The sequence below is a fragment of the Mirounga leonina genome, unplaced genomic scaffold (genome assembly GCF_011800145.1).
Source record: "Mirounga leonina isolate KUSES-001 unplaced genomic scaffold, KU_Mleo_1.0 Mir_205, whole genome shotgun sequence".
NCBI classification, from domain to species: Eukaryota; Metazoa; Chordata; class Mammalia; order Carnivora; family Phocidae; genus Mirounga; species Mirounga leonina.
In genome coordinates this window covers 3,007,694-3,018,640 of record NW_023270515.1, presented here as the reverse complement: position 1 = coordinate 3,018,640, position 10,947 = coordinate 3,007,694, and the positions used below count along the sequence as shown (strand labels likewise).

Sequence of the window (10,947 nt, the reverse complement as noted above, 5' to 3'; positions counted from 1 at the left end):
TCACCTTTAACCTGCACGGGCAGGGGCCCAGGTGTGGGCTGGAGCTCTAAGCTTTGTGCAACCACTCTCACTCCCCGGGCCCAGGCTTGGAGGGCTCTTCACTGTGGGGAGGGTGGGGCTGCGGGGCTGGAAGGGGACGTGGAGTGTGAGGATCCACATTCAGACATCTCTCAGGTGCTTTGAACTTGGAATTTGAGAATATGTCTTTATTGTTTGCTTCCACCGGGGCAGAGCTCGTCTAGAGTGGTCTCTGGGCTCCGAGGAAGAGGAGAAAACAAACCCCGGTCTCTAGGTCATGACACAAACATTTTATTGATTATAGCAATTGGCCTTTGTCACGCGGAACACAAGCAACCGATCCTACAGAAGAGGGTTCCTGGGGTGCCGCAGTCCACCTCCGTTGAGGGACTTGTGGGCCATCTCTTGGCAGAAAGGGGTGGCGGCATGTTCGAATCCCCAGTAGGCAGCAGCTGTGTGTCCACCGAGGGGCCGAGGGGTGGTCCTGGTGCCCACAGAGGGGCGTCAGGGCTCCTGAGAGAGGACATTTGTGCCCAGGAACAAAGGTGGCAGCACCAGATGCAGAGGTTCAAGCTGGTTCAGCAGCAGGACTTCTGGGCCGAGGCGGGCACACAGCAGGCCTGGCGGGGGCCCACGGGCCGGCAGAGCAGGGACACGCAGGAGGCCCAGCGGCAGCAGCTGGGCTGGCAGGAGGAGGCGGGCACGCAGCAGGCGGGCCTGCACACGGGCCGGCAGAGCAGGGACACGCAGGAGGAGGGTCTGCAGCAGGACGAGGAGCAGGGGCTGGGCCGGCTACAGGAGGAGGCTGAGCAGGGGGAGGCCTTGCAGCAGACAGGGGTGCAGCCGACGGGCTTGCAGCAGACAAGGGTGCAGCAGACAGGGGTGAAGCAGAGGGGCTTGCAGCAAGCAGGGGTGCAGCAGACGGAAGGACCGCAGGCTTCCTGGCAGGGGGAGGAGCTGCAGCAGGAGGGCTGGCAGCTAGGCTGTTGGCAGCATGAGGAGGCCGAGCAGGGGGAAGCCTGGCAGCAGACAGGGGTGCAGCAGATGGGCTTGCAGCCGATGGGCTTGCAGCAGAGAGGGGTGCAGGAGACGGGCTTGCAGCAGACGGACGCGCCGCAGGCCTCCTGGCAGGGGGAGGAGCTGCAGCAGGAGGGCCGGCAGGAGCTGGTGCAGGCTGATTGGCAGGGGCTGGACCCGCAGCTCACGGGGGTGCAGATGAGGGTCAGGCAGGAGGCCGGGGTGCAGCCGCTGGACTGGCAACAGCTGGGGGCGCAGCAGGGTGGGGCACAACAAGGGGGCTCGCAGCAGCTCTCTGGGCAGTCGTCCACCTGCCAGGAGGAGTCGGGGCAGGAGTCCCAGGAGCCGGGCAGGCAGACGCGGCTGCCGTAGCTCAGATCGTTGGAGCAGACGGACAGGGTGGACGCGGCCATGGCGGGGGCGGTGGGGCTGGAGGAGGGTGTGACGGTGAGTGGGAGTGTGTGAGTGTGTGTGAGTGTGTGAGGTGCTCGGGCTGTCTGTCGGCTTTTATACCCTCCAGCGTATTGTCCCAGGCGTCGGCTCACCACGCCTCCCTTCCTTGTTGGTCTGAGAGCTGGTTACAGGGAAGACCTCATTAGCGCCCGCTTATTTTCTACAATTAGTTTTTACTCAGTAAACTGGTGAGTCTGTTGCAGGACTCTGTTTTCCTGTCAATTCTTTGTTGGGCTCCAGAAAACTTGTGGAAAATATTTGAGGCAGGTTTGCTGAGGGACTACCACGGTTTCTAAGGTCACATTCTTGCAGGGGCTTGTGTGAGATCGGGATCCCTTACACCAGCCACACCGGTGTGTGAACACTCGGGAAGGACTCCCAGGGCCATTGCAGGTCCAACTGTAAAGCATCTACAAGGAATATCAGGAGGGTAAGAAATGCACAAAATAGTAAACCTTGAACAAGGAACACACGCAATGTGTGTGCACTGGGGACCCGAGACAGTCATGGGCCAGAAACTTAGGGTGGTAGAATCCTCCCCTTGCCCCCTGATCCGTCATCATTGGTGTCATTTCAATCAAAACCCAAAGGGATCTTTTTGGCACATAAATTGAAGATACTGGACGGCCAGAAAATATGGGTAGGATGCATGATGGATGAAAGGTTAATATGAAATTTAAAAGTCCTTACAAACAAGGCAGGAGAGGGTACAAAAGAATCAAATACAAAATCGAAAACATTCAAATTTCCAATAAGCATCTGGAAAGCTACCTGAGTTCATTAATGAAGTTTCTCAAATTAAAACATAAATGTCCCACCTGTAAGATCAGCCAAAATTTACCATGTTAATAATTTCCAGTGCTGCTGAGCGTGGGGGCCTCACCCCTAGAAACCCCCAGCAGGCATGATTTTTACAAATGAACCCATAATATATAAAATTTATGATTTTACCCATTTTAAAGTGTACAAGTCAGTGGCATTTAGCAAAGTCACAATGTTGTGCAACCATGACCACCATCTAGTTCCAGAACATTCTCATCACTCCAGAAGGAAATCCCGAACTATTAAGGGGTCCCTCTGCAACCCCCATCAGTCACTAATCTGCTTTCTCTCTCTATGGATTTGCCTCTTCCACACCTTTCACATGTAAGGAATCACACAATACATGGCCTCTTTTTTTTTTTTTTTTTAAAGATTTTATTTATTTATTTGAGAGAGAGAGAATGAGAGACAAAGATCATGAGAGGGAGGAGGGTCAGAGGGAGAAGCAGACTCCCTGCCGAGCATGGAGCCCGATGCAGGACTCGATCCCGGGACTCCAGGATCATGACCTGAGCCGAAGGCAGTCGCTTAACCAACTGAGCCACCCAGGCGCCCCACAATACATGGCCTCTTGTGTCTGACTCCGTTCTCTGAGCATGAAGTTGTAGCGCCTGCCTGTGCGTCACTCCTGTTCCTGGCTGAGTAATGTTCCAGCCAATGGGTTCACCACATTTTATTTCTCTGTTCCTCAGTCAGTGGACATTTGGGTCGTTTCCACCTTTTGGCTGTTGCGAATAGTCCCGCTATGAACATTTTTGTACAAGTTTTTTTTGAACGCCTCTTTTCAGTTCTTCCAGGTGTATTCCTAACAGTGGCATTGCTGGGTCAGGTGGTAACTCTATGTGTCACTTTTGAGGAGCTCCAGACTGCTCTCCAGCCGCCGCACCACATTACACTTCCAACGGCGGGGTACGACGTTCCAGTTTCTCCACATGCCCCCCACCACTGCTTCTGTTCTCTTCTTTCTCCAAAAAAAAAAAAATGCAGCCACCTAATGGGTGTGAAGTGGCATCTTCTTGTGGTTTTGATATTCCCTGATGCCCAGTGGGTTTTGGGCTTCCTTTCAAGTGCTCGTTGGCCGTCTGTGTATCTTCTTCTGGAGAAATGTCTATCCAAATGTTTAGCCCATTTTTTAATCGGGTTGTTTGTCCTTTCATTGTTGAGTTACCAAATTTACACATTCTGGACACTAGGCCCTTATCAGAGTTACGATTTGCAAATATCTTCCCCATTCTGTGGCCTGTCTTTTCACTCTCCTGATAGCATCCCTCGATACACAAAGCTTTTAAATTTTGGTGAACTCTGACTTGTGTATTTTTTTGTTGCTGTGCTTTTGGTGTCATATCTGTTGCCAAATCTAAGGTCATACAGATTTACCCCTACGTTTTCTTTTTAGAGAATTATAGCGTTAGCTCTTATGTTTAGGTCTTTGATCCGCTGCGAGTTGATTTTTGTGTATGGTGTGAGGTAGGGTTCAACCGTTGGTCTTTCTCTTCTCTGATTTTTGGCAGCTCTTAAGTATTAGGGATACAGCACATTTTCTGTGGTACTAGTTGTGAATATTATTTCTTAACTTGTGTTTGTCTTATACTTTCCTTATGACATTATCATTTCATATCTAGCTATCTAGCTATCATCTATCATCTATCCATCTTAATGTAGAACAAAGGGAACAAAAATAACTGAAAAATTCTACAGTTCACTGATGGTTTTGTCTTTCCCATTTTAATTTCAGTTTCTTTACCATACAACCAAACCCTTTACCCAGTAGCTGGGTGTTGTGAAAGGAATGTGTGACAATTAATAAAGACAAATCTCACTAAAATGGAGTAGGGGGGCTGGCAGGGGGCCTGATAGCCCTACCACTCATCTTCAATTGCAAAGCCAACAGGAAGAGCACCTTGCTCGAAGCTACTACTTTATTACCCGGGCAGGAGGAAGTTTTCTTCCTCCCAGGGCTACAGCCCAGCCAATGAGTAAAGCCCCTACGCTTCCAGCTCCCAGTTTACTGCAATGGACCTTCTGTTTACAACAGTGTTTCCCAAACCTCACCCCACCCCCAATCCCCTATAAAAGCGCCTCCTCTCTTCTATTCTAGCTTGTCCCAGATTGCAATTCTTTGTTATTCCCAAATACACCCATCTTTTGCTGGCAAAATAACTAGCAGTTTTATTTTTAAGGTTAACAAGTGGAAAAAAAATAAATAATTGTTCACTGAATGGATAAATTCAGGAAGTGCTTTATTCAGAGTAAGAGAATCCAGTTCTCGTTCCGAATCACAGTGTCCCCCGTGGGGACTGGAATCACTTTCTGTGTGTTTCTGATACTCCACCTGTGCAAGCATTGAACACCTACTGTATACAAGCATGGTCGTTGTGGCCAAGGCCACTGGTGCAGCTCCCAGATGCTCTCCGACCCTGTCACCCCCCACACCTACCTGCCTCCTCTGACTTCTGTGAGGGTCTGCTTCTAACAGCAACCCCCCGCCCCCCTTCTCTCCTGGGAGGACTCTGCTGTCACCACACAGCCGAGTGAGTCCTCAGTGCCTGGGGATTTACAGCCACCGGCGCTCCCCCAGCCCAGCTTCCTTACTCTGAGCTGTGGGGGACACTCCAGTGCTCCCCATGGGATCAGGCTGGGACTTGACCTAAAGTCCCACCTTGTTTACCTTCTTCTGGTTCCCTGGTCTGCCTGCCCCACTCCTGGACTTGCTCTTCCTGGAGGTTCTTCCTGAGTCCACCACTCATGCCTGTGTCCCCGCTTCACTCCTGGGGCCATGATGGGGACGAGACGTGATCGTGTGTGGAGAGCACCATGCCTGCTGGTGCAGTGTCCAGAGGGGAAGGTGCTCCCCCCATGGCAGCCTCTGCTGTCTGGCTAGCCTCCTCAGCACCCACTGGCCCTGCTGTGCCCACCCCACCCTGTTCCCCTCCCCATGACCGAGCTCGGAGCTTTTCCCACGACTCCACTTCCCTGGCCTCGCCTTTCATCCCGAGCTTCCCCTTTCAGGGCTCAGATAACTTCATCTTCTTTTCAAACCTCCCCCCCGTCTCCTTTAGCACTGGCTGGCACTTCGCCTTTCTGAATCCCAATGCCCTCTGCCGCATCATGCCGGAGTTCATAATTGGGGATTGTCTTGGTTTTAAAATTTATTTCATGCTTATAAATCTGGTCTCTCCAACATGATAGCCCACGTCAAGATAAGTAACTATTTCATTGACTCAAGGCCACATTCTAACATCTCTGTAGTTGTTATTTTTGCTGAGAGGTACATAAAGTCATGGGGCATTTTACTACTTTTTTAAGATTTTATTTGTTTATTTGAGAGAAAGTGGGGGAAAAGGGGAGCAGGAACACAGGGGAGGGGCCGACGTAGAGGGAGAAGCAGACTCCCCACTGAGCAGGGATCCCGATGCGGGACTGGATCCCAGGACCTGAGATCATGACCTGAGCCAAAGGCAGATGCTTAACACCCTGAGCCACCCAGGCATCCTGCATCTTTACTATCGGTTGAGATCTGAGTCTTGATAAAATGTGACCTGTCTAGGATGTGTGTGTATTCTTCAGTACTTTGTCCCAAACGGGCCCACTCTGAGCATCACACACCTTGTGATGCGAATTACCTGAAATCCTCACGCTAAACCAAGATGCCTAAATTATTAGGATATCACCACATTTCTTATGGGGTTTCAAGTGCAAATAAGAGTCCTTTCCCTCAAGCCAAAAGCAGCCCCTTTTCTCAGTGAAACAAGCATTGAGCACCTACTGTATACAAGCCCCATGCCTTGAGCCAGAGATTCCAAGCAACAGCATGGCCTGACTTCCGCAGTGGGTACAGCCCAGTGGGGCCGACCTCTGTTGTGTAGAGAAGAAGAAGCCTCAGCCTGTCCCCTCCATCTCCTGCCCCCAAGCTGGGCTAGGAACAGTCAAGGTTGTCCACAGGAGTAATAGAAAGAAGAAGTGCTGATGGTAAGTAGGAGGCGCAGATAGAATGCCCCCCACTGCTGGGTGGGAAGGCCAGAGCAGGGCTGCTAACATGGGTGTCCACAGCAACAGGACCTCACAGCAGTGGCTGGGCTTGGGTTTCCCTGGGCGACCGTCCCCAGGAAGCCCAGAGTGGCTCTTCCCGAAGGAGGCAGAGGAACACTTCACCGTGTGACCTCTGTCCTGTGTCATTCACGGAACGCAGCCGGATGGGTCTGGCCTGATGCTGAGTGTTTGCAGAGCAAGGGTCATGGGTCAGAATCACTCCGCAATGTCTCAGCAGGCTCACCCAGCAAGCAGGGTCAAAGGCCTCATGTGACCGCCCTCAGGAGCCCCCAGTCATCCCCATCTCGGGCAGGACCTTCTTGCCCGTGTATGTGCTGGTTCCTGATCCAGCAGACCTGGGAGTGAGACTAAGTCACCTGGAATGTAAATATTTGGGTTCGGGGTGACTGAGTTCATACCAACCCTATTATATGCTTCATGTGCCTTCTTGTACAACAGGAAGAAAAACAAAACACTTCTCCGATTAAAAATAGTTCTGTTTTATGTGGAAATGCTTTCCCGCTGTTGCCCCAACAGTTCATCGTCGTTTATCAGAATCAGGAAAGGTTTTCCAGTGAAATTTCTCTCTCCCTTCCCCACCCCCACCCCACCTTGTCCCCTTAAGCTGGGCGAAGAGAAGGCTACATGCAGAGAAACCCTAATTCATAGCAAGAACAAAGAAAGTCGACCTGACCAGCGGAACCTGAGGTCCGGAGAAGCAGAACTGCTGCCTCAATGTTGTGCATCTCATCGGGGGACTCCACCGAGCCCACGGCCCAGACGTGCGTCCAGCCACGTGTGGGGGGTCCTGGGGGCAGGCCGGGCCTCACAGTGCTTCAGGGGTCAACTCTCCTCCTGGGGGTCCCCTTCTGTGTCCTCGTGAGCAAAAATACAGGTAGGGCCAACGTGTCCTCCTGACTTCAACCCCAGTCTGTCCCGATCCCAGTAGAAAGCCTCCCATAGGAACTCTCATTCACCCGCAAACAACACACACCTTGACGAGCCCAGGCCCCGCTTTGGGGCGGTGGCCCCCCGTGCCATCAGGGACCCTTGCTCCTGCCACCTCCCTGCTCGACCATCCTTCCCCAGATCATTGCTTTGTGATTGCAAGATGGCTCCTGCCATCCCAGGCGTTGCTTCTGTGGCCCAGAGAGGAAGAAAGAATGGGAGAAGGGGTGCCTGTTTCAGGGAAGGAAAGGGTGCCCAGATGCCCTGGCAGGTTCCTGCTTATGTCTTGTTGCCCAGAAGTGTCCTGTGACCACCCCTTGCTTCAAGAGAGTCTGAAGAGCTGAATACTTTGGGGCGCCTGGGTGGCTCAGTCGTTAAGCGTCTGCCTTCGTCTCAGGTCATGATCCCGGGGTCCTGGGATTGAGCCCCGCATCAGGTTCCCCGCTCGGCGGGAAGCCTGCTTCTCCCTCTCCCACTCCCCCTGCCTTGGTTCCCTCTCTCACTGTGTCTCACTCTGTCAAATAAACAAATAAAATCTTTTTAAAAAATAAATGAAGAGCTGAATACTTTTACGTGGAAGCCTTATCTGTCCTGTTCATTAGGACGTGGGGGGATGGATGCGGGGCTGGCCGCCACAGGTGTCCACCCAGGGGGTGTGCGGTAAGTGAAGAAACCAGAATCTCTGCTTATGAAGCACTAGATCCAGTGTGGGGAGGGGCCAGCACACAGCACCAGGCCCTGTTTTCTTCGTGGCTTGCGAAAATCACGGGGCCCTACTGCTAACGTCCCCCGACTCTTCGGGACACGGTAACAGAATTTTAACCTTAATGAACAGAGATCGCTGGATGCTGGTGCATTTCAGCCAAATGAAATTCTGTTTGGGTGGCCTGGAAAATTCCATGCGCCGGGACAAGCATGACACTCATGAGGCCAAGGGAGGGAGCTGGCTCTGGATGATGTGGGGGGGGGGCCCTCGACAGGGCAGAGAGTCTGAGAGCACCCACGGCACCCCATATGCCCCCCCCCTCAGGCCCCGTCCAACCGGCTCCAGCCCACTGTGTGGGATTTTCAGTTTGGACCCTCGGCTTCCTGACTGCAGTCAGCGGGGAAACTAGAAAGCCCCTCAGAGCAACATTATTCTGGATCCAACTTCCCTGACCCACTTTTTCCTCTGAAGAATAAACCTGAATCCAGGAGTGTTCACTGTTTGGGAAAAAAAAAAAAAAAAAAACATGCAAGAAAAAATGGCAAATCCTGACACAGGCTGGTAATGCGCTGGGCACTGCCCTGGGTGGGGGCCTGCATGGGCCACATGGGAGTCGTCATCATCCCCGTGCGCACGAGGAAAACAAGATTATCCCTGACCTCGCTCGGGTGGGGAGCCGGGTGGGCAGGCCCCTGAGTCCCAGTTCACATTCACACACGTTCCCTAAATAGGATGTACAAGGGGCCAGAGTCCCAGGAGGACTGCCGTCACCTGCTGCCTCCAGCAGGCGTCCCCCCATACACCTCTGTGGGTCTCCTGCCAGATGCCCCCTATAAGCGCCAGGCACCTCAGGCCCCAGTGGCACGGTGCGCCCGCAGGGAACCCCACAGCTGGGCCGCCCTCCCCCAGGCTCCCCCTGGAGTCCTTCCCAGCCCCGGGGAGATGGGTGCTCCCTTCCTCACACATCTGTAAGGGCAGCACCACTCAGAGAAGCCAGGGACAACGGGCCTTTTGTCCCACCGTCATGGATGGAAGTGAGGCCCCAGATCGGGCTCTGCGGACAGTGGAGGACTTGGGACGCATCAGTCCAGCAAACAGAACACAGAGCCCAGGGTGCGTGGTGGGGACACGGAGCGCCCCCGTAAGGCAGGAGGGGGGCTCAGCTCCTGGTCCCCTGTGGGCTGGGGGGTGTGGAGGGCCTGCTGCAGTTTTGCAGCCTGTCCCAGCGGTGGGCCAGGCTCCCTCCATCCAGTGAGTCTGTGGGCCGCCGCGGCCCAGGCCAGCCTGGCGCCCACACAGGCCATGAGCAGCCCCCTCCCGCCCTGGCACCCCCACGGCCCCACCCACCCCATGCCCACCCTCGGGGTGCCATCTTCAGCCCTCACCACCCTGCCTCCATCCTCCAGGGCTCCAGCTCCTGTTCCCCCATCCTCTGCAAGGGGGGACATGGTCTGCTCCCAGCAGGTCAAGTACATCCAAGACCGAAGGCCCCCAGGGAGGGCCAGGAAAACACCTCAGATAATGAGGCCGTGCGGGCCATGCGGACGTGCTGGGTTTGGCCGAAGACTGGTTGTAATAGTGGACCCTGGAGCCCAGGCCCCTCTCAGGCAGACAGGCGGCCCTTCTGGGGGTGTGGGCAGCTGGGAGCCCACCACAGCCCTGACCCCTCCCTTTTCTGCTATCTTTGCCCTTTTCCCCAGCTCTACCTTTTACCTCTGCACACTGTGGATATCTGCAAGCCTGTGAGTGTTCCAAGCAAGATAAACAGGTAAGAAACAGGGGCAGAGCTCGGCGGCTGGCCCCGGGGGGAGCCAGGCACATCCCCACAGTGCCAGGCAGAGAGGGTCACAGCGGGCACCACGCAGCCCTCTCCCCTGCCCAGAAAGTACACACTGGCCACTCACTGGCCCTTGGGCAACCTGCCCAACGCAGCTCTTTGACTGGTTTTCCTACTTGTGCTGGTTCTCTGATGGATCATCCTACATGCAGAGAGACAGTGACAGAGACAGGGACAGAGGTACCCCTGCCTTGTTGATCTGTCACTCCTCGGCCTCTTCTGCAGCTGCCTCCCCCTCCTCCTGTCCCCTCGGCCTCAGCCCCCAACACAGACTCCGGGACACTGCTCCACAATGACTGCAAACATCTCCCCGTGGGGTTCTGCCTGAGGTTGGGAATGATGCAGAGTCTGTCCCTTGTGACTCTGGTTTGGGGACATTTAGATGCTCCCTGTGATTCATTATCGGTGGCTCTGTCCCAGCCCGTATCCCAAGTGGGAGCACGACCCTGCGGGGTGTGGGGAAGCTCACTCCGTTTCAGATCAGAAAGCCCGGATGGCCTCTCTTAGAACGGGATGTGATGTTTGTTTTCAACCTGGAATCAACGTGAAGAATAAGGCAATGATTACTTTTCAGAAGGCCCAGGTGTGGCACCTGCAAACAGGGTGTGGAGGAAGCTGTCCTGTAAGGCCGGCCGCGACCCGCATTCCCGGTCCAGTCCCAGACACCCTCAGGCCCGAGCCTGCTCCTGACTCACAGAGGAGGCCGAGTGCGTCTGCACCCACCGGCCCATCGTTGTGTCCTTCTCGGGTGGACCAGCATGCTCTGTCTGGTCTGCACCTGGGTGAGTCACTAGGCTGGAGGACTCAGGAAGGTGGGGGACTGGGTCATTGTCAGCGAAGCAGGGAGACAGGAGAAGGGCTGTCAGGAACCCGAGTTCTTTGTGGCCGAGGTGCGGTCTCCTACTCCACAGATAAAGAAACTGAGGCCACCTCTGGCCAGGCCCTTCTCCCCTGCTTTTCCTCCAACTTGTCCCCAGGGCCGCTCTGCCCGTCCCTGTCCCGGCAGCAGTCCGCTGCCCAGTCCCCAAGGAGGACACCCGGCCCCTCTGTGCTTCCCATAGCCCGGCCAGGCAGTCCCACCCCTGAGCCCTCAGTGCCCCCTGTGGAAGGCAGGTGG

The 10,947-nt window shown here is 54.6% G+C and overlaps 1 protein-coding gene across 1 annotated transcript; it reads right to left on the bottom strand.

Annotated features, from left to right (window-relative positions):
- Positions 1-596: 596 nt before the first annotated feature.
- On the bottom strand, positions 597-6,881 carry LOC118026129 (keratin-associated protein 10-12-like). Its single transcript, XM_035028852.1, has 2 exons — positions 6,778-6,881; positions 597-1,449 (listed from the first exon to the last, which is right to left on the bottom strand). The coding sequence occupies exons 1-2, from the start codon at positions 6,879-6,881 to the stop codon at positions 597-599; spliced, it is 957 nt and encodes a 318-aa protein (XP_034884743.1).
- Positions 6,882-10,947: the final 4,066 nt, after the last annotated feature.

What these genes read in the sequence shown, in the direction of transcription:
- LOC118026129 (XM_035028852.1), bottom strand. Translation starts at nt 6,881, where the DNA reads ATGAACTGTTGGGGCAACAGCGGGAAAGCATTTCCACATAAAACAGAA. An exon ending in TGTTGTACAAGAAGGCACAT is followed by an intron (nt 1,450 to 6,777) that starts GAAGCATATAAT and finishes CACCGCCCCCGC; the next exon opens with CATGGCCGCGTCCACCCTGT.